This window comes from Amblyomma maculatum, chromosome 5 (genome assembly GCF_055883805.1).
Source record: "Amblyomma maculatum isolate TAMU_Amacu chromosome 5, ASM5588380v1, whole genome shotgun sequence".
Lineage (NCBI taxonomy): Eukaryota > Metazoa > Arthropoda > Arachnida > Ixodida > Ixodidae > Amblyomma > Amblyomma maculatum.
The window spans coordinates 110,173,815-110,197,566 of record NC_139348.1 but is presented as its reverse complement, the minus strand read 5'-3'; the positions used below and the strand labels follow the sequence as shown (position 1 = coordinate 110,197,566).

General features: G+C 43.4%; 1 protein-coding gene across 2 annotated transcripts in view; it reads left to right on the top strand.

Moving 5' to 3' along the window:
• LOC146189236 (multiple inositol polyphosphate phosphatase 1-like) overlaps positions 1 to 23,752 on the top strand; it is a 74,159-nt gene that overhangs the window by 32,305 nt on the left and 18,102 nt on the right. Inside the window, exons 1-4 of one of the 2 annotated variants that reach the window (XM_084604132.1) lie at positions 9,069 to 9,314; positions 13,465 to 13,666; positions 15,982 to 16,116; positions 18,375 to 18,485. In XM_084604132.1, coding sequence (XP_084460258.1) covers positions 9,165 to 9,314; positions 13,465 to 13,666; positions 15,982 to 16,116; positions 18,375 to 18,485 — 598 coding nt within the window. In that variant the 5' untranslated portion in view covers positions 9,069 to 9,164. Of the gene's footprint in view, positions 1 to 9,068; positions 9,315 to 13,464; positions 13,667 to 15,981; positions 16,117 to 18,374; positions 18,486 to 23,752 lie in introns of those variants that run through there. The other variant, XM_084604133.1, reaches the window with a different exon arrangement.

Below are 23,752 nucleotides of genomic sequence, written 5' to 3'. Positions count from 1 at the left end.
GCTGCCGCACGAATCTTCGTGTCTTCTCGTACATGCCGCGCCCACGGCCTGGTCAGCGTGTATTACGCAGACTCCCTTTTAGCTCGCCCTTCGCAGCAAAAGCGGAACACCGCGATGGCAGTACGTGTCCGCTCTAAGGGATGACGTTATAAGAGGCGACAAGCCTTGTTCCGGCTCTGAAAGGGCGGGAGGAAGCAATTTAAAAAAAAAAAAAAATTGAAAAGTGTAAAGTGACAGCTGCCGCAAGAGAACTGTTAAATTTTCTTCATTTTGTGAGATCAACTGACGAATTCAATTCTCTGCAGCTACGAGCTAGTGATATCGGCTGTTGACTTTGGGAAGGCGCTTGATGACATATTTTGGATTAATGTTGTTATTATGCGATTTTATTTGTTCTGATAGTTTTAATGACGTTGCCTGCGCTTTTATTGAATGATGTTTGTATTTTTTTTCTGCCCTCTTTGCCTTGACTTATAACAGAATATCTGTAGCACTGTGTAAATAAATAAAAAAAGCAAGATTTGCCCATCACACAACGGATCTGGGGAAAACTCTTGGCGCTTTGAATGGACGGTGACATTTTTTAAAAGGAAATGAAAAGTGAGTTTGAGGATATGAAATCTGCCCAACTTCTCTGCGGAAACTTCAACTGCGCTATGAGAGGAGGCAGGAAGGTCGGATAAAAAGCGGTGGAGAGGGCTGCGGAATTACGTTTGCCACCCGGGGATCCTTAAAACGCGCTGACATAGTGCAACACAGGGGTGCCTTTTTTTCGTTTCGCCTCCATCGAAACGTTGCCGTCGAGGCCGTGTGCCAGCCATGGTATTCCGGCTAAATAGCTAAGCGCCGAGCGCCACAGGAACTGCAGGAGTTGGATACGGCAATCTTCAAAGGTATACGCGTAAATTTAGGTAGTTGAGAGTGCGTTTTGCAACAATGCCGAACGCTGATGTAACCAAGGTCCCACTGGCAATTAATTATTCGCCGATCAACCCCGTGAATGTGGACCCGCCTGCTCGTTTTCTGTACGAGTCTTTAATAATGAATTATGGTTTGTGGGGTTTAACGTCCCAAAGCAACTCAGGCTATGAGAGACGCCTTAGTGGAGGACTCCGGAAATTTCGACCACCTGGGGTTCTTTAACGTGCACTGACATCGCACAGCACACGGGCGCCTTGCTTTTCGCCTCCATCTATCCGCCCAAACGCCGCCATTCCGCGACAGAAGATTTTAAGCATAATGAGTTTTATTACGTGTCAAGTACGCGTTTCTATGTATGAGCTGCTACTTCTCCCCGGAGTGCGGTGGTATACTTAAGTTCGCAAGGCTTCTTCATGGTGAAGCCGCCTTAGAGGACCCCGTTCAGTCAGACCTGCACGCAATCTTTACATCGCTGTTTTGCATTGTGGCAGAAATATATATATATATATATATATATATATATATATATATTACATATATAGATGCAGAAGAAGAAGAAGAAGCAAAGGAAGCGAGGCGCGCGCAGACTGATCCGGGTTTCTGATCCGTGTGCGTCCTTCCTTCATACGACGTTCACCCGTATTAAAACCATTGCATCCGTTACAATATATATATATATATATATATATATATATATATATATATATATATATATATATATATATTGGTACAGTTGTCAGTTTCGAAAACAGAGGAGAAGGGTTGCGTAACGGGGATAAAAAGAAATTGTGCTATTTGGGAAAACATTTTTTGAAGTTCCTTTATCCAAAAAAATATCAATCAAAATGATGGGGAATGCTTTTTTTTCGTAGAACATTTTTCCCTTACGAGAGGGTGGGCAGCAGTAATTCCCCCTACATGTAACTACAACTCGACTCTTGACGACGCCCAGCTCAACAATTTCTAACTGCGAAAGCGTGGTTTTGAAGCCTCCGTTTATTAGGTGTGTCAAACGTGCTTAGGCGTGGCACACCATTTATATTATAATATACCAGCCAAGCTTTCATCTAATATAGTCTTCCGTATTTTTAGTGATCTCAAGCGATCACCGATTTCCAGGTGAAATTCCAGCAAAAAAAAAAAAAAAGAATGACATTGAAATCCAGAGGGATCCCCATCTTGTTCCAGTGGGACTCAAGGGCTTCAGGTGGAATCCTAGCTCGTTCCAATTGGACAGCTCAAATGGAATCTCCAGTTGTTTCGAATTGTAATTCACGTTTCAGATCAATAGATAGCCCATTCTGACCCAGCAGCTAGCAATGCAAAGAGCCTTTTGCACGCCTGTAATGGGTCGTTCATGTTCCAAATGAGTTCGATCAAGATTTGCAAACTTATAGCCCTGTTGGTCTCACCAACTGCATCCAATTGACCTGTCCAACTGTACCCAATGCATCCGTGTGAGCATTTGCATTTTTGACAAATAGATTATAACCATTATATTTTTAATAACGCTTATTGCATGCGACGTATGTTTACCCGTCAGTCTTGGTTCCCATCAAAGCATATAATTCCAGTAGGTTTCGCGACATGGCCAAAGGAAATGTAAATTGGCAGCTTTTCTATTGCCCCAATTCGTATGCCCCAGTGTACCCATTGTATGCTGTGCGTGTGACCCATTGGATCCATCTGCTACGTCCCACTGAGCCCATCACATGCATTGTGTCTGGCTCAATGAACCCTATCAATTTGTCCGGTTAGACTGACTGTGCACAATGGGTCTCACCCATTCACAGCAATTGGTGGAGTGAAAACACAATTGGTTCATTTGGCTCCAGATAATTCCACCTGGAAATTTCCAATGGATTCCAATTGTTCGTTTGCGTGTGTTTTTTTGTTTGTTTGCTTGTTTGTCTGTTTGTTTGTTTGTTTGTTTGTTTGTTTGTCTGTTTGTTTGTTTGTTTGTAAGAAAACCAGGAGAGGGACCGAGCATGAGCATCGTCAATGCTTCTAGAGAGAGCGTCGTCTGCTGGGCTCTTCTGTTCCGTGGGAAGTATGACTTCTCTAAAGCAAGTTTTATTGACTAGTTCTGATAGTGTTGCTTTTTTGCTCCATATTTTCTTTCTCGCAAGTATAAAAGCCGTACAGGCCCTCTTTGTATAGCGGGTCTGAATGGGCTGTAATGAATTACACTTCCTTATAATTGAGCGCTGATATCAAGGGCCTTATACAATTATTTCTTTTTTCGTAACCGACAATTGCAAATGATTTCTTGGTCATGTTAGTCGTCATGTTTATCGTAATACACACTAAACATTTTTGCACCTTTTTGAGTGCAAAAAGGGTGCTCGACTGTCTCAGGCCTAATACCCTACGTGAAAAACCGCATGGCAGGGGTAAGGCACGGCAGATAACAATCAGGGCTACCCTGCGTTGTGTAAAAAGGAAGAGGGGCATTTAAGAAAAAGTGAAAGAGAGAAATGCTGAGTGAAAGCCAAAAACTGCTGCCGCGCACTGCGGTCTCAATAGAACACAGCATCCGCTTTTCGACGCCAAACAAATCACATTTGCACAACGAAGGATATGTTCCACGGTGACGCCGTGCTGCCCTACTCGTAAGGTGTTAGCCCGGGGACAGAGTTACACCTTTAAGGGTGTAAAAAGGTTTATTGTGATATGTGTGCTCTTTGCGGCATCACCCGCAACATACGCAGCGGGTGTCGCGTTAAAGCGCCAACGAGACAATTCAAACGAAAATGTAAAAAAACGAAAACTAGGTCGAGAGATCCTGAACGCCAGTAGGCGTGATTTTTAGTGCAGCGACGCTAAGATCTGTGCATAGAAGTGTGAATAAAGTTTTAGTGGTCGCGTTTCAGTTTATGCACATGATATGCATATGTGTAAGGCGGAAGGTGCTATGTGCGTGTCTGGTGATATGTGATTGCCTGTCGCGGTAGTACATCCTGGTTCGAGCCCGGCCGCATTGGCGACCGCATTTCGATGGAAGATGTGGCTTACCAAAGTGGGAAGACCGCGGCCACATTTGTTGTCGGAGAAAGTAACCCTGGCTACAAATGAGCTTTGGCAGTTGCTGCGGTACCACTGCACAACTCTGACAGCGTTGTGCACCCCGCGTGGAATGCCTCTGCGCTCCGTCAACAGCGTGCTAGGCGCTGCAACGTCAATGCACGTTAAAGGTCCCCGGGTAGTATAAATTAAACTGGAGCATACCACTACGTCCATATCCTGCGTTGCTTCGCAACGCGTGCAATTGGCCTGCAGGTGTCGCTTATAATATTCCAGACACGAGGGCGCCTAACACTGCCTGCAGAAATAGAGCATTAAGCAACAGGTGAAAAACACAGAAGGTAATTGGATAAATTCGATGGAAAAGAAACAGAGTGCGGAACTATACCGAAAGTGGAAAATGCAGATCAGGAAGGAAGCTTTCTTTGATAACTCAACAGGCAGTGCCCTACTTTTTGAAGCTAGATCAGGGTGCCTTAGAACACGCAGCTACAAAAAGAAATTTAACAATGGAGATGACGCATGTGCTGTATGTGGTAACTCCAGTGAAACAATTGACCATATTATACTCGAATGTAATGGTATCCACCCAGAAAAGTTGATGCAGGCGCAGTCACTGTTCCTGAAGCTTTGGGGTTTAGAGATACCAGTGGCCAGGTGAATAAACCGGCGGTGGAAGCTAGCAAAAATCGACTGCAAGATTGGTGGCTTAAAAGTAGAGAAGTGACATAATGTTAGTAATGTAGAAACAAAAGTTTAATAAATAGAATTATGGTTTAGTTAACCAATCTAAATCAATAATTAAGATATAGGAAAAAAAATGAGCATGATAGCTACTGCTACCACCCCGTTTCAAAGGGGACGCTCCTATATTCAATCAATCAATCAATCAATCAATCCATCCATCCATCCATCCATCCATCCATCCATCCATCCATCCATCCATCCATCCATCCATCCATCCATCCATCTATCCATCCATCCATCCATCCATCCATCCATCCATCCAGGTGGTAAACGTACCACCTACAGGCTGTGTGAACACAATACTCTGAATGGAAACGCTGTGAAAAAGTGGAGCATTTTTTATTTATTACTACTTATTATAATATTGCAGGCCTTATTTACAAGCCCATATAGGAGTGTGTAGAAAATAACAATTGTACAGGCATTTTAAAATACATCCTAGAAAAAACAAAAACAGAATAAAAAGGTTTGGTAGGCATAAAGACCTTCTTCGGTAAATACATATGATGCACGCACATGAAACGCACTCGGTGAATTGTTTTAGAGCTGCCAATCATAAATGCGTCTGCTCACAATGTTGAAGTTTGCTGGCAAAAAAAAAATAAAAAATAAATAAAATCCACCTTTACAGTAAATTCATCTGCAGATTTCGAAGCTAAAATATCAGGTGGCAGCTTATTCCAGAATTCTATGATGGACGGGAAGAAAGAATACTTGAAACTCTTACAGCGGGTGATAAATGGCCTTTATAGAGCATGGTGTGATAGCCAGAGTTTAAAGTCAGCGGTGTCTCAGGGGGTCGAGACCCTCTTACCAGTAAGAGTGGTCAAAGACCCCCGCGCTGGAAAGTGTAAGGACTGCATAAATACGAAGCAGACTGCCATTTTTATTTTTGTCATTATTTTTTGGAACATTTCTTCTCTATATTGTTTCCGCAATTTCGCACCAAGTTTTAACAAGAGCCTTTGACATATTTTCTAAGGCTCAAAACGGAGCAAAATAATTTCTTTCCATAGTAAAACATTATGCGCAAAAAGCAGGCCACCAACTACTTTTTCCCTCTCCCTCTTTATATTCTTTTCAGCTCGTGTTCTAATCACTAAAGACGTCTTCCTCCCTCCACTTCGATGGAGGCTGACTAAACATTGTTGATAGCTTTATGGTTAGTCTTAATTTGGTCCCCTTAATTAAAGATCGTTATAGGCAAACATACATTTTATTGCGAAAGCAATACTACTCTAGGTTTCGAGCCTTCAGCATGGCGCGGCAACACCCACGCGACGCTGTAGCGTCACACCCCACGTGACACTAGGGTGAGAGCTGGGCTACCAACTCAAGCGGTCGGCGTAGTGCGGCCGCACCCACGTGATGCTGTGACGTCACACCACACGTTACACTAGGGTGAGAGCTGGGCTACCAACTCAAGCGGTCGGCGTAGTGCGGCCGCACCCACGTGATGCTGTGACGTCACACCACACGTTACACTAGGGTGAGAGCTGGGCTACCAACTCAAGCGGTCGGCGTAGTGCGGCCGCACCCACGTGATGCTGTGACGTCACACCACACGTTACACTAGGGTGAGAGCTGGGCTACCAACTCAAGCGGTCGGCGTAGTGCGGCCGCACCCACGTGATGCTGTGACGTCGCACCACACGTTACACTAGGGTGAGAGCTGGGCTACCAACTCAAGCGGTCGGCGTAGTGCGGACGCACCCACGTGATGCTGTGACGTCACACCACACGTTACACTAGGGTGAGAGCTGGGCTACCAACTCAAGTGGTCGGCTTAGCGCGGTCGCAGTCACAGCGTAGCGCGTGACGTCACACCCCACGTGACACAAAAGCGGTCGGCGTGGCACACTAGAGGCGCAGCTGGTGCTCACGTGATACGTGACGTCAGGCACGTTCATTAAAGCGAGGCTTTATATGTGGGCTGGCAGGAGCTGCCAACTTGGGTCTCCCGTTTCACATAGGACGGTAATGTCAGAATTAGCTGCTAGGACCCTGGCATTCACGTTACCCCTATAGGCCACTAAGGGACGTTCATACGGCTTGGTTAGAGGGGGGTTTATATGTGGGCTGAGGAAGAAGAAAAAGAGAAGAACTCTCGGTCACCCGCATCTAATGCTTTCGCTCAACATTTGGTTCAGCAGCGTTGAACCCTTGTAAATTTTTCTTCTAGCTCTGATTCCTTAATTTGTGCCGCTATATTATCTCCTAATTACTTAACTAGCATACAGTCTTAAGCTGCCTCGTTATGTGAAAAACCACCTGGCATAGAGGTTGGATATCTGACTCAGTATTGGATGGCCACGGGTTCGATTGCAGTGCTACCCTCGATCTGGCGAGCTGCGCCCGACTTTCCATATGTGGTCTCTCTGTGTCCAATACAAGCAGCCTACCAGGCAATGCACAGTCATGTCGCCTGACGACTACCATCTTCCACAGCTATGCCTGTGATTTTTCGCTCGCAGTAAGAAAAACGGAAAAGGTTCTGGGTCGCAGTGCTTGAAATATATTTTGTTTTAATTTTTAATGCGTTAGCTTTAAGTAACTCATTCCCCCATCGAAAATACGCCGTCAGTGTGTCGGCTTTGTGAGCGACAAATCACGGCCGTGCATCTGGCAGGTGGTAGCAGGGAACTGACATGAGTGTGCCCGATTGGTCGTCAGGTTGTGTGACGTAACGAGAATACATATGGCCGATTTGGCAGGCGTTGCCACCTCAAACTTCGCCTTTTAGCTGGGAAGATGAGATCAGAGTCTAGCCTTCCAGGACCCTGGAATCCCTAGTCAGACGAACTAGCTGCCCCTAAGCCACGCAGGCACGCTCGTACGACGTGGTTAAAGGGGGTATATATATATATATATATATATATATATATATATATATATATATATATATATATATATATATATATATAGGGGTAACATTAAGAGATAGGAAACGTGCAGAGTGGGTCAGAGAAATTACTCAAGCTACCGACATTCTAGTGGAAATTAAGAAGAAGAAATGGACATGGGCAGGACATGTAGTGCGAAGAGAGGATAACCGATGGTCGCTTAGGGTAACAAACTGGATTCCAAGGGAAGGAAAGCGTAGCAGGGGGCGGCAGAAAGTTAGGTGGGCGGATGAGATTAAGAAGTTCGCAGGGGTCAAGTAGATGCAGCTAGCACAGAACCGGGTTAAGTGGAGAAATATGGGAGAGGCCTTCGCCCTGCAGTGGGTATAGTCAGGCTGATGATGATGATATATATATAACGCCGGGTGGACTCTCATATGATCAAAAATGAAATTATTACTGCATGTACGGGAACGAGGATTCGAAAAAAGATCCGGCAAGAGTTGTGATATATTTATATAAAAACTGTTAATTGGAAAGGTAAACCTAGGGTATGATACAACTTAATAGCTAGTTTAGCGTAATATTGACTTTGAATGGTAAATATACCATATAATATATATGCATATGGGCTGGAAGGACTCCACAGTGAAGGCCTCACAGTCAATTAGACGACCTCACATTAAATATGCGAAAGTTTTGCTTGAGATGGCGGCAACCATATGAAAAGCAAGGTCGACACGCCCGTATAACTGTATTTTTGGTGTTCTGCTGTTTAATTAAACCACGAATTGCTTATCATTCACCAATAACAATTGTTTTTTAATTATTTTCTTATTTCTTCCAATTATATAAAACCTGTAGGAATCACGCGCGTCATCTTTTTTTTTTTTTCTGCAAATTCTATCGTCGCAAAAAGAGATCGTCATCGGTACCCTAGAACACGAGCACGCGAAACAGTTTCACTGAGACGACCTTTTATTATTTCCTCTGGCATTCGCCTATTTTCTATCATTACCGCCATGATTATCTACACGAATCCTGGTTTCACAAACCCCAACAAAAGAGCTGCTTTGTGTTACCGACTGAAGAATACCCTACGGGAAGAATATGACGGCGTAAGTACCATCTCTTACAACCGCCTCTACTCCCATTCGAAGCACGCTGTACTTGTTTTCAAGAAGAGCATCATCTATTTCTTGTGGCCGCTAGTTGAAGATTGGCCTGTTAACCGCTATCACAGCGCGAGGTATCGATCCAGAATGAAACTTCGGATAACTTCGGAGCGCTTTATGCACTCCTGTTTTTCTGGATAGGCACGCTCTTTCAATGCACTAAATCCTGTTTTCAGTCATTTTCTGTTCATTTTCCAAGCAATCTTTAATACCTGAGGGGTATGCAAGTATGGATGAAATAAAAGGATGGTAAATTGTTAAACACTCAAATTAAGCTTGGACAGATAAACGAAACCGAACCTGAAAGTCAAGCGGCTTGAGAAAAACTACATGAAGTCTAGCCAAGACTGGCCAATAAATCGCGCGGCGGGGGCGGCTGCTTTTGTTTTCTCCTGCCACCGTACTCCTGCCTGTGAAAGCGTCACCATACACGCAATCGGTGTTTGGTAATCAAATGCGACTTCGGAAACACGTAAATGGTACTTTGCAAAATGGTCACCTCGGTCATGGGGAGAACCAAGAAATCCAGCAAGAAGCCGATGAACCGCTCATCGAGGAGGAACGTAGGAGTATCAGCAGCGGTCCTTCATGTTCTGCCGCGCAGGTTGGTGCCTACCTCTTGTTCCATCAGGGTACTTCACCAGCGTGCTGTTTCGTTGTTTTGTGTGTCCAGCCAGGTAGGCGAAATATGCCGATGCTACCTATGGACACGTTAAGCTGCCTTTAGCGCAAACGATTGTTAACCTTGCCACAGGTGTCATCACGAGCGCTTTTTTCTGTGATACTTTAATGCCGAGCTTTCACAAGAAAACATATCTCGTATTATACGGTTCGCACGGCTGTCGTTGGTGGTAGTAGCCGCACACAGTGAGGACTATTCATGAGGACAGGCGAAATGTAATCTGAGAAAGCAAAAACATTGTTGCCCTAAATTGGAGGCGGAGGATACCTTCTTGATTTACATAATATTCAATGGAAGCTTTCCTTATTCTCAGCATGTTTGCTTCTAGAAGCACCCAGACATACCTTCCGGAGCGCCTTATCGCTTCTTACGTTGCCTTCATTGCCACCTATATCCGCGCGAATCTTCAAATGTCATCCTGACAACGCTATTGCGAAACCCTGCTCGCATAGCAAGGAGTACAAAAAGGTAGCTTTGCAGCATCGTAGTGGTTCTCCGCGCTAGCACACAGAACGACAACAAACACAACACCACGGATGTTATGTTTACTGTCGTTCTGTGTGTTAGCGCGGTGAACCACTAGGAATAACCAACTAGGTCCAATTCGCAATTTTGGCAGCATTGTTTTTACTAGTTTATGGGAACTGCAGGGCAGTGTTAGCTTGTTCTTGCCATTGCACTGAAGCATTTTATTTACTGATAACCAAAGGTGCGGGCCCCTTTTTTTGAGTAGAACGCCCTTTTCCAAACGTAGTAAGCAACAAAACAATGGTTCAAAAAGGACGAGTAAAATATGTATTACCCGCCTACAGAGCTTAGTTCAGAAACTTCAAAACTGCACGAACATGGGACAAGAAAAGAGACAAACACACACAGGGCAGTGCTCACCGTGTGCATGTTTGTGCTTCTTTTTTTTCGTCCTTTTCTCTTCCTGCAGCTTTGAATTTTCGGAAACTGTATGATCAGACTAGCCCTATTTTTGGTCTTTCTAAAGAACTAATGTACTAAAATATCCACAGCCAACTCTATTAAGATCTAGTACTGGTTATTAGCTACCTTATTTAGAATGCAAATTAAGCATCCAGTAGATTATTCACCTGTTGGATTATGTTTAGTTGATCCCTCAATGAAAAAGGCTGGGGCCAGGCATGCCAGCATACGGGGGAAGGGGCTGGCTGGCAATGGTATGGGGATTGTATGGCGAGGAGACAGAGAAAAACACAATGTACAAGACTCGCATAGTGAGCTCATGTGGGTTCAGCTTGAATGTTTTGAAGGATAAGGTGCGCTGTTTAACTCTTGCAGAAGACTCTTTAGAGGATTGTGAGAGTAAAGCGGAACACTGGAAGGCACGTAAAATCTTGTTAGTCATGCGCAGTATTGTTTCAGGGCACATTTTAGAGAGGTTGCAGTTTGTCACATTGGCAAGCTGGCCGAGGAAATCATTGGTGTTCAGTTACGAAAACCTCGGGCGATCTGATTATGTGCCTTAATTCCAACAGTCCCATGGGCTTACTCTAGTTCCTGTAATTGACATGCTGCAATGCTGGAAGCTTCTGCAGACTGCAGCATGCAATTCACTTTGCATGAGTACTGTTGGCGGAGAGGTTAATGAGACCAATGAGAATAAGTAATCCACACGAGCATTTGGAGGCAACTTGATTGAGATCCATGTCGCTTCCATCATTTTCTGTGTCACTGTATGACTGCAGTGCTAGATTTTTCTCTATGCTTATTACTATGAAGCCTAATGTCTAAGTTTTAGCTATGCTGTCTGATGCTAAAAGTAGTGCTATTCAACCAATTTTGCATCAAGGGTTATCTGAAACATGCTATGTCAGAAATTTATGCCGATACCGGGAAAACTTGTAGGTCTCGACCAGGAGTGTATTTATGGGTCTGTCACTCGGTAGGGAAGGTGGGGAGCGGGAGTCCCATTTGAACAGTGTAATTCAAGCACTTTTTGTAAAACCAAAATTGCAGTTTAACATGGTTTTCGGTGCAAAATTCCTAATGGCAGAAGGTTATCCTCAAAGCGGCGCTGAGGATAAATTAAAGTTGGCCTATCGCTATTGACTTTGCCTGTCAGCGTTTGTCCCTTGTCTTTCTCCTTTAGTCCTGTCTTTGATTTTACGCTGACAAAATATGCACTCGACTTTGCCTGTCTTATGGCAAAAAGCTCACTGTCATTGAAAACTGTAATTTTATAAGCTGTCAAATACAACGGCAGTGCTTTGTCAGAGCCTGGATTGAATGCTCGAAATAAGCGTGCACTAAGTAGTTTTGTGACCTCACATGTTGTGGTAAGAGGTTTGTCATGCTGGTTCATCCTCAAAACACAGCATATATAGTAGTGTAAAAAGAAGCGTTAGTGTTCCAGTTATTAGTGCGAAGGAGGAGGAAGGGGGCACTTCAGTTAGCACTGCACTGCCCCACACGTCATTTAACTCTGGCTACATGCCGTTGCATCCTGAGTGCAGTGTCTTGTCTGTCTAGAAAGCGGCATGCACCAAGCTTTTATGTGGCATGAGAGGCATAGTAGTTGAGGTTGTTTGTTTACTTAACAAGAGCACAAATAACAAACTGAACCTGATTTTTCCTTTGCACCTTACCTGGGAAGGTCTTGACATTCTAAAAAGTAATGCTGTGTTCCCAGAGACGTTAGCAGTTTTAGTGTGGAAACACTGCCTAACGTGTTAAAACATTCTGCTTATCTTCGTTCATGAGCCTTTGCAGAGCTCAGGGGGAAAAGCAAAGATGTTAGAGCAGAGTGGATTTGAACCCAGGAATTTCTCATAGAAGGCGAGTAGCTATTGCCGCAGCTGACACCCTGTGTCTTTTCCTGTCACTCTCTCGCTCTCTGCATATTATGTTGTGATCTTCAACTTCCATCTGTACGTAATGGATCCAAACACACCGCTATCGCATTATCATATTAAACTGCATTAAATGTGAGAGAATGTTTGACTAAGACTTGGCCCAGCCAGGAATTCGGCTTTTATGCAGTTTGAAGATTGAGTTGACCCAAATTCAAAGCCGACTTGGCCCACTCCCAATTCAGACTGAATTAGGTTGGAAGGTTCTTAAATATGGGTGGAAAGGGTAAATTTGGACGCTTTCACATAATGCTACAGTAATGGGTGGAGTTAAACCATCCGTAAACATTTCAGTTCTTAATCACTCTGTGCAATCAGCAAAATTTAGCTATACGAACATGTGGTATTTATGTGGCAGCGTTGTAATATTAGTGAGATACCACTGTCATCAAATTTTAACAATATTTTCTTTCCTTGTGCACGGATAAACTCGAAGGTATGTGGCAAGTGTACAAAGCAAGTGTGAGGCATAGAGTTTCCAGAAACCATTGATGAAATTTAAGTTGAAACATTTTCCTCAAAAACCTTGTGCAAGGCACTGTTGGTAGTTGCCGTTGTACTATTTCTTTTTTTGTCATTTGTTATTTGAACAAATGCTGTGTACAGTGCACTAGTTTCTTTGAGCTGTGGTTAGCTAACATATCAGCAGCTCCTTGTGCAGTCCGTCAACTATAATTTGAAAAACAAATGCTTAAAAACAAAAAAAGGGTACAATTAGTATGACACGAGTAAAGGACTGCTACTTTGTGGAGCGTACCCATGCCACTAATGTATGTTGCTCTTAGCGTCAAGTTCACTTGATAGCCCAAACGAGCTGATTAATGAGGAATTCACTCAATTTTTTGTTAGTGCTGGCTGTAATTCAGCTATTCATTGATTGGCATTTCATGGGACCTTGAATATATTTAATTTAAAAAGGCACATTCTGAGAGCAGTGCAGCCCTTTCTACCATGGGAACTATAGTCATCACTATTACTTTATTGAAGGATAGAGAATTCATATTTACTTGCAACTTTGCTTGGGAAACAATAGTGTCACTAAACTTGTGAAAATTTGGCTCATGTGGTAAATGCTTCTAATGTCGTAAAAAGCAAGCCAGGCGATTTTTTTGTTTTGACCTAGTAGGACTGCCTTACATCATTCTGTATTCTGGATCGACATTCAGTGAAGTAACGTCCCGTTTGATTTCTTTCAGCTTCTGGCAGTGTTGGTGATCATCGGTGTCGTCCTATACCTGCTCCTTCGCCAGGATGGGCCCGTGTGCTACCCCGACTCCCGTGTTGACACCTGTTACCATGGCGACGAGAGTGCCTACCACCTCTATGCCACCAAGACTGACTACCGAGTCCTGGCCAAGATGTACAAATTGGACGCGCAAAGGGAATACGTTGTTCCAGGTGAGTTTTCTGCAAAGCTATTAACCCTTTCAGATGTCAGTCGTTAAAACAAGCATTCTTTCTGCCAGAACAGTACATCCAGCCATCCCTAACGCCAGTTTCCTATTCAAAAGTCCAGTGATTACTATCTTCGAGGCAGTTACAGAGTGTTTTACAAAGGGGCACAATGGTTGAAAATCATAATGCTCAGATGCTATAAGTCGTCATATGTACACCCCAGGAGTCATGGATCAATTTCAATTTCTAAGGTGCACTTGACACTGTAAATTACTATGATGACAAATCGGTATTACTAGTTATGCAAAAATCTCTCTGCATGAAAACGGCGGAGGATATAATACCAAACTCATTGTTGTTCCATCATTTTAGCTCATTGCATTTATTTACTTTTGCTCCTGGTCTGGATATAAAACAACCCCATTTACAACAGAAAAAGCGCTCTATTCACCTTAAACTAAGAAATCGCTCATAGGTGCAGCATGCTCTGAAAGGAAAACATGAAGACTGAAATTTCGACAAGCATCAAGGATCACACTTTCTGTTGTAGTAAAAGGATTCTTGGTAGGGGTGTGTGAATATTCAAACCTCCCAGATGTTCAGAAATTGCAAATTACCAGCTCATCTAAGCCCACAGTGAAATATTGCGAGATTTCCAAATTAGCACTGTTTTGCACTTATTGCAGGTCTAGTGCCCATGTGCGGGACTGTTAGGCTTTGCATAGAGTAATTTCGCTGATGGCCATCAAGAGTTGCTGCTCTCATGAGTCAGGAAGTGAAATGCAGCTCCCGGTAGCACATTACTGCATCATGTCACGGTGCATTTGACGGGTGGCTTTGCATCTGACTGGAAGCGATGTGCTTTCCTTGGATCAGCACATTCAGAGACACAGAGCAAACAGAAGCAGCTGGCTTTTGGAGGGTAATGCAACGGGCGGCTGCAATTGTTTCGGCATGACCACTTTGATCGTCATCACTATTCCTCAATAACAACTTATAAACTGCGCGTCTTAGGCCACACAGAATGAGAAAAGAATGTGCAATGGAAACATTGGCCTCGAAACCAGCATGTACAACTGTACTGCACGCAGTGTGGCCCGCACGCTATCTTGACATCACGGATTCGCTTTTGTGATAGCATCTGGGTGTTTTGGGCTCACCGCAAAACATTCAATCCGGCTAGTTTCGTACACAAGAGCTAAGCGGGCTACGTTTGTTGTGAACGCTGCGTTTCAGGTGCCATTCCGCAACTGTTGCTATGTCTTCACGTGTTGGGAATGAATTATTAAAGGCTAGTACCCACTCATGTTGCAACTCAAGTTGCGGTGTTTCTGTTTTGTGAAACGTCTTGAGGTGTTGTGAAATTGTTGCCTTTGTATTGAAATTGGTGCCCTACACCTTGCCCTTCCAACAATCGAACGCTGACGCAGTTCCTCCAGAAGGGAGATACTATCTGTGGGTACCTTATGGACACCTTTAAATTACAGTGCTTCATGACAGCATTCAGTAAGCTGCTTTGTCATGCGGGCATTAATATCCGAAGAAATGTAAACAAGCTACTTGCCCACAAAATAAAATTTGATGCCGAAGTTGTTTATTACGGAGGAAACATCTAATTTTTAAAATATTGCATTTCTGCTTTGGAATTATGCGTAATATAATACTAGTAAACATGGATTTCAGCTCGAAATTCACCTAATAATTAATAATTAATTAACAGGAAAGGATAGGCACAGGTATTTCGATCTTCTTTGCCTAATGTCGGAGTAGTACTCCATATACATCACTCTTTAACAGCAGCTGGCAATTGGTAGTTACCATAGCATCAGGGCGTACTGTCTGCATCTATTGCTACTTATAAAAGCTGGGATTATGAAATGACAGGACTACATTCTTTGGACACTATACTTGAAATGCGTAACATATAGTATGAAGGTGAAGTTCTGTGCCTGGCAGACAAGCTTGCGAAACACACTGAAGCATGAAATGTGAAATTTTTTGTGGCTTAATTGTTTTGTTTGTGAACGTCACTTGTTAGTGCGACATCTACTGCTTCACTGAGGAGGAGGAGGAGGAGGAGGAAGCAACTATTTAACGTGCTATTAAGCGCCGAGAATGCCCTGGGCCTGGGTCACCAAGTCCAACTGGTCTTGCAGCTGGTCGGAGGCTAACCAAGCCCACCATGTTGGGGGAAGAGGGTGTGGAAAGTGAAGTGACTGAATTGCAACAGGGAAGGAAGACATGCAATGTTTCTAAGTTTACCGAAGTTACTTCCTTTTTTTTTCTTTTTTTTTTTTTTTTTTTGTGTATGTTACCAGGCTGCAACCCACAAGGCCTGTTCCTATTCAACCGCCACACCACACGCTACCCCGACCGAGATGATATCATCAAGATGGTGGACGCCATGCCCCGACTGCAACGTGCCGTCTTAGATGCTGCCAAGGAGGGGAAAGGTGAGCTCTAGCCAGCATGGTAATCACTCATTGGCAGAACTATGTAGAAGCTATCTGCTGTTGCCGGTAAAGGTGCACAATGACCACTACTAGTTGATGTAGCTGTCCTAACCAGACAGGTGCTTTAGAGCCTCAGCACTAAATGAAAATGAACTTGTGAATTTATATGCTACAATAGCTAACCAATGCTAAAAACTAACCAATGCTGAAGATCTTTCTCTCTCTATACAATGTTATATGTCTAGAGGGCACTTTGGCCCACTAAAGTGCGATGAGGCAAAAGCCATTAAAGCGCAGCGGATCGTAGCCCTCTACTTTGGCCCCTCTGTCTCCCTCTCTTCTTTCACTCCCACCTTCCTCCCTTCCTTTATAGCGTGTGTGTCTGCGAAGAATTGTGACAGATACTGTGCCTTTTCTATCGTGTAAATCAATTTCAAACGCCGCTGATACCTGGTGTACTAATGCCTCCTAGGCATCTGGGCCTACTTCTGTTTGCTGTGTGGTGCAGCGTTTGAGGGAGCGGCAAATGAAAGACGCTGCACGAATGCCTGAATTGGATGCCTGGTGGGGTCAGCTTTCTATATGCATGAATCGCCTGGTGACGTTATGACCTGTCGTGACGGTACATGGCATGCCCCTTGTCAAACACAACCAGCATTCCATAGAATGCATCAAAGTTCACCGGCGTTCTATAATTCGTTTATAGGAAATTAAAGGTGCAGTATCTGTCACTTGCGGAATCCCGCTGTCCTAACGGTAGACAAGGGGAATTACAATGAATGTTTCACGATCTGGGGCGTGGCGCAGTTGATAAAGAATCTCGCCTGGGGATCCAAGAGATTGAGGTTCGATTCCTGGTGGAGACAGGTTTATTACTTTATTCTTCACTCTTGCTCTCGACTGCCTCTGGCAACAGCTCCTGCTGACAATGTTGGCAAAATGATGACAGCTTCTGCTGACAAAATATCTTTCATTCCTATCTTATTATATCTTTGTGCAATTTCCTTTTTTTCTCAGTTACAAGAATGTTTTTGTTTACTTGCGGAAGTGCCTCTTCAGCTAGAATAAAATGTGGCTACGAATACAATTCAGCGTCATTTCATGTGAAAACAAAAGCCTTGCATGAACACGGCATTGGTTTTCCACTGTTTCTGTCATTTAAGAGGCAGTGCTATATGAGAAATGTGTGCCACCCTGTCAAGCATGGCAAAATTGCACACTCTGCACCTCTGCTTCTGGCCAACATTGCCTTGTACTTCACCCTGCACAGTGCTGCATACGTTCGACTCTTTCTTCCCTCGATTACTCTGCCCCAGGATGCAGGATCGAATCCCGGCCTCGGCGGCCGCTTTTTGATGGAGGCCAAAAGCCAGGCGCCCATGTGCAGTGTAATGTCAGTGCATGTTTATAGAACCGTGCCACCTTCATTCCATGTCCGTAGCTGGCTTTAGTTTTTTTTCTCCTATGCGCCACATGCTTTGCCTCACAGCCCAAAGCCCACATAAAGTAGGTTTCTCCTCAAGCTGGTGAGCCTGGTGGTAAGATTAGAGACAAAAAATTACGCCGTTTTATTGTTCGTTTCGAAAAAGAAAAATTTGCCTCGCAATCCTAGGTTGCACCCGTGTGGCAATATAATTTTGTAGGAAGTATGTCGCCGTAGCTGAACGCCCTTTACTATAAAGGGTAAAAAATGTGCAGTCATCTGGAAGACGAACTGGGACCTCAGTTTCACTTTACTGTATCTAAGTTTACTATCTAGTAGGATTCTACAGTCATGGGCGACAGAACTCTAACACGACGTTATGTTTGAGTGATTTAATGAATTAGCTGGGCTAAAACTTCATTTTAAATGATTTTATAAGAAACTGGGGCAGTTGTTTGCTGCCGTTGTTGGTGCTGAAAGTGCATAAGGATCCTCCATAAACTACATGCATGTGAAATTATTGCATATATATATTCCAAAACCTGCCTTGCATCACAGTCCGCACCGGTGCACTGAGGGCTGATTCCAATCATGTAGAGCTTCCTGGTGCATTCTAAACCGGAGTATATGACTTTTTCCGCATTTTATGTTAATTTAAATATGACCACTATAGCTTTAACCCTTGGCGTTTAACAGCAAACTGAGTTAGTAAGTCACTATATACTGCGAGTGCATGCACATGAACGGCTGTTTGAGAGTTCCTTGAGGTAAACGTCATTCAGACCACTGTGGAGAGAGCTGCGAATAGTTACCTATGGTGCTCCATTTCTTCCAGTTCACCTGTGCAAGGAGGACATTGAGGCTCTGTCCAACTGGACACTGCAATTTAGGCCAGAGGACGACAACCACGTGACTCCTTCGGGTGAGGAGGTCTCGTCTGATCAAGGTGAGCAAAGTTGTCACTCAGTCGTATATTGATCAAACGTGAACCAGGTTGGAGTTGAACACTGGTGATATTTGGCCCTGGTAGTTACCGACAGCTGGCAAAAAAGTAACTGTGCATGCAGGTCTTAGGGATGCTTGAAATCTTGTGCAGTTGTTGTTAGAGGCAGTCTAAGTGTGAACTCTGTCCAATTTTTATTGTCAGTAATGGTTTCTTATGTAGCTTTTTCTGGCTGCGCTGATGTTTGCTTGACAGCGAAAAGTGCTTTAATTTGTGGAGAAATTCAATTTAATAGTGGAACATTTCTTGTCTTGCTCCCATTCGATTCCAGTGCTAGTAGAGTCAAGACAGGAAAGTGGCCACCATTTAGAAGGCAGTAGGGTTTCAGTGGGAAGTGTTCGGAGGCCCATGTGCCGAAAACCGTTTTGACATCGCCGCAGTTTTGCTTAAAAACCAGATGGTGGCGGCAATACCTGCTCTTCATTTTTCAGCCATTTCTAGCTTTTTTAAAAAGCTTGATTTCTGAAAAAAGAAAAAAAAACACCTTCTTTTTTATTAAAACACAGCAACCATTCACTGCAGGCCGACTTTTGTGAAAAATATCGTCATTGAAACACGGTAATCTTTCAATACAGGTAGACTTCAGTTTGTCCTTGTTTGCCTTTTGTATTTTGCTTGAAATTCACCTGTGTTCATGATTCCCCCCTCTACAGTGAAATCTCATTACTGCGAACACCGCATTAACAAATTTTTAAAGAATCCCCGGCAGATTTCCTATGTTTTCGATGTAAAACTATTCATCAGTAATACGAATTCGGCTGAAATTAACAGCACCGCAGCTTGCAACTCTCACGTGAAATAGAAACCGCCGTTTCTGTGTGTATAGTTCGTGGGCTGGAGATATTGTTACGGGGTGTATATCTCATATCTCATCATCAGCATATCTAGTACCAGCTCCTAGTGCCACTACAAAGCTGTGGTTTATTACGCAGTAGCCAGCAGGCTTAGCCGCCTGCCATTTTTCTTCCTGTGTTGTGTGTCGTTTGCAGGTCGGACGTTCGCGCCATTCGCGCGTGTGAGACTTTTTTTGTGTGTATGTGTGTGTGTGTGTGTGTGTGAATTATCTTATTGCAAAGCTTGTGTGAGTTTGGCGATGATTGTAGCCAGCGAAGTGCCAAGATAGGAATGCAGCTGCTTTCACTGCCAGATATTGACGCAGGGAAAAAGCGAATTGGCCTCTACAGACAACTAACATTGCCCCATCGACCGCCGCAACCATTTTGAAAGACCGAAACAAGATTTTCAAACTTCAGAGAGCACTGAAGATGAGGTCATATTAAATTCTGATGTTTTTTTGCACATGGACAAAGTTCATATTTTCATTCCTTGGTGAAATCACGCACCCGATGAGGCGTTGCACAAAGTGGAAGGTGTATGTGCTGTAGTGGTGTAATGTAGTGTGTGGTCGTGTTTGCACACTACATTACAAAAAAATAATTTATTTCTTCAAATAAATCAGCTTTGGAGTTAGTGCAACGCTTCCATTTGAGGTTTTGCTTGTCTACACACGTGCCGACTGCCAAAGCACGTCATTTTCACTCAGGCTTGAGCACTGGCTTATAATCGCAGATGTTTCATTACAACAATATTTCAAAATAACGAACAATATTTTGTGGTCCCGCGGGATTTGTTATTTCGAAATTTGACTGTATATGGTTCCTGCGCAAGCTTTTAGAGTGAATTAAAACTTGCTATTTGTTTTTCTTTTTGTGTTCTACCAAGTAGTGTTTCTTGTGTTAGCTATGTAACGAAAGGCATAGTATATGGTGAAATACAGATAAAATTTATGCATTGCTTGGCTTCCTTTGGGGGGAAGGAGAGAGGAGAAGGTAGTGGCCTTACGAGTACTGCTTGCAGAGGTGAAAAAGATGTTGCATGGCGACGCATGACTAGTTAAATTCTTGAAGTGTTACACTGCAGCTTGGGTGCCTCTCTTTCATCACTCTGAATGCTCCGAGACAAAAAAGAGAGAAAAGCAAAGAAGTGTGGGCTTGGCAGAAGACTCTGCAACATCCTTGGGGATCTGCATTTCCGTTCCCTCTTGCTAACTACAGTCAAATCTCGATATAACGAATCCCGCAGGACCGCGAAAAATCATTCGTTATTTTGAAATATCGTTGTAATGAAAAATCTGCGATTATAAGCCAGTGGTCAAACTTAGGTATGAAAATGACGTACCTTGGCAGTAGGCACGTGTGTAGACAAGCAAAACCTCACAAGAAAAGGTTGCACTTACTCCAAAGCTGATTTATTTGAAGAAATCCATTATTTTCTTCTGCCGCGTGCAGCAAACACAACCGCGCACTACATTACACCACTACAGCACATACACCTTCCGCTTTCCGGAACACCTCATCGCGTGCGTGATTGCACCGAGCGATGAAAGTACGGACTTTGTCCATGTGCAAAAAAAAAAAAATAATAAAACATCGGAGTTTTTTATGACCCCATCTTCAATGCTCCCTGAGCTTTGAAAATCTTGTCTCAGTCTTTCATAATGATCGCGGTAGTCGATGGGGCAATGCTAGCTGTCTGTAGAGGCCGAATCGCTTTTTCCCTGCGTCGATTTCTTGCAGTGAAAGCAGCTGCGTTCATATCTTCTTGGCACTTTTCTGGCTAATATCATCGCCAATCTCGCACAAACTTCGTAATAAGATAATCAGCGACAAAAAAGAAAAAAAAATACCGTCCCGCACGCGCGAACGCACGAACCACCGAGTCGCGTACGGCACACAACACAGGAAGAAAAAAAACGCAGGCAGCTAGGCCTACTGGCTACTGCGTAATAAACCATAGCTTCATGGTGGCGCTAGGAGCTGGTCCTAGATGTCCTGGTGACGATAGCTACAGCCCACGGACCATACACACAGAAACGGCGGTTTCTGTTTCGTTTCATGCGAGAGTTGCAAGCTGTGGTGCTGTTAATTTTAGCCAAATTTGTAATACTGATGTTCCAAAATTATAGAACAAGAAATAAAATACGTTCGTTACTCTGAAATATACGCTATTTTGAAATTCGTAATTCTGAAATAGTTTTACATTGAAAACATGGCAAATCTGCCGGGGATTCTTAAAAAATTCGTTAATTTGAAAAGTTCGTTAATATGGTGTTCGTAGTAATGAGATTTCACTGTATCACATACAGTAGAATCTTAATGATACGAATTCTTCGGCACCCCAAAAAATATTCATATGATCCAAAACAAGCCAAGTTGATTGTGGGTATGCAAAGTGAGTTTTATTTTGCACAATTATCTCTGGCCAAAAATTACAGTAATATATCTGCAGTTTCCTTAGTTTGACTATTTTGTCGATGAGGTCAGCCTGAAAAGCATAAAACCATGCTGCAGTTTCATCGCTCATGCGCTGCCAGATGAAAACATCAGGCATTTAGGGTTTCTGCCGACGATGACAGTGGGTCACTTTCTCCTTCACAGCGTCCAGGTGATAGCAGGTCATTAGTTTCACCTGTTAAATCTGCAGTGGTCGTCAACCCACAGGTCACAACATCACTATTAGTGCTGATGAAGCTATAAGTATAGGAAGTTGAATATCCAGTGCCCTTCCGAGCCTTTAGTGGTTAAATCCTCATTGAACTCTTCCTCAATCAGTGGTGCGAATAATGGTGTCCTTAATCCATATCTCCAAAAGCCCTTTCCGATGGTGCTCGGTGTCACACTGTCCCAAGAAATGTCCACAAAATAGAAGGCACGCTAATCCACAGATTCTCATCTTTTCCATTAATCTTCATGAGAAGTCATCCCCCTAAAAGCTCCTTAAAGTGGTGTCTTACAATTCGAATGATTCCATCATCCCGTGGAAGTAGATGGCTCGTCATATTCACAGGCGGGAACATGACAGTGACGTTGTTAATAATAATACTGTAGAACCCGTTTATAGTAAAGTCACTGGGACCAGCAAAAATCTATACTATATCAGGGTCTTTACTGTATCAGTTGTTGGTGATGACATGGTCCTGAAGATGCTTTTTGGTAGCTAAATGGGCACTTACCGAACACGTCTTGTTGCTTAATGAAAAAAACTGAAATGCCTTCCATCTCTCTCTCTTATCATCTCTTTGTGCAATTTTTCCCATTTATAAAAATTTTTTACATCTTGTGGAAGTATGCACGAGGACACTGTGGCTTCGAATACAACTAAGTGTGATTTCATGTGAAAAACAAAGCCTTGCATGAACACGGTGTCACTTTTTGCCATTTCGGTCTTTTAAAAGGCAATAAATGATAAATAATGGCAGTTAAGTGCTGCAAGACCGCACGCACTGCACCTCCACTTCTTGCCTCCGCTGCCTCATGCTTCGTGCTGCGCAGTGCTGTGAATATTAGCCTGTTTCTTCCCCTTCCCTATTTCTTGCTGCAATTTTACTCTCCCTTACTTTCTGAACGGACCTCGGTGCTTCCTTTCCATGTTTGTAAACAGCTTTACTTATTTTTTTTCCTACACGCTGCATTCTTTCCCTCACTGTTACAAGGTCTCCGTAAAGTAGGCGTCTCCTGAATGCTGCTAAACCTGGTGATAAAGCCACTCAAAAGGACACTCCATATTATTTTTCTGTTTTCAAATACAAAAATCTTTTCCTTGCGATTCTAGGTAGTGCGCAGGCGGCGATGTCATATTGTGGGAGTCGTCGCCACGGCCAAGCGCACTTTACTATAACCGATTTTTACCGAAAATGTATTTACTATAAAGGGGGAAAAATGTACATTGTCTATGGAAGATGAACTGGGACTTCAGTTTCACTTTACTATGTCCGAGTTTCTACTATATCCAAGTTTACTATAGCGGGGTTCTACTGTAAGTGGTTCACAGGAAAGGAAAGATGCAGTATCTGTCACACTTGTACTGTGAGCACCTGAACCATGCAGTAATGGAAGGGAGGAAGGTGGGAGTAAAAGGGGAAAGAGAGAAAGAGGAGCCCTAGTGGGGGGCTAATAAAAAAGTGGTAAGTGGTAAGGTGGTAATGAAGAGGAGTGAAGTCGAGGAGAAGGAAATATATAATGGGGTTGTTTTCTGCCACAAAATGTAGTCACTACGCAGTGCAGCGTAGATTGAACTATTCTTTTATATTAATCTTCGTTGTCTAAAATGTATATATATATATATATTTTTTTTTGGCTTGTTCCAAGTTGTTCGGTTTAAGAATTAATCTGGCATCAAAAGCCTGTGTCGTTCACTAACCTGGAAGTAGT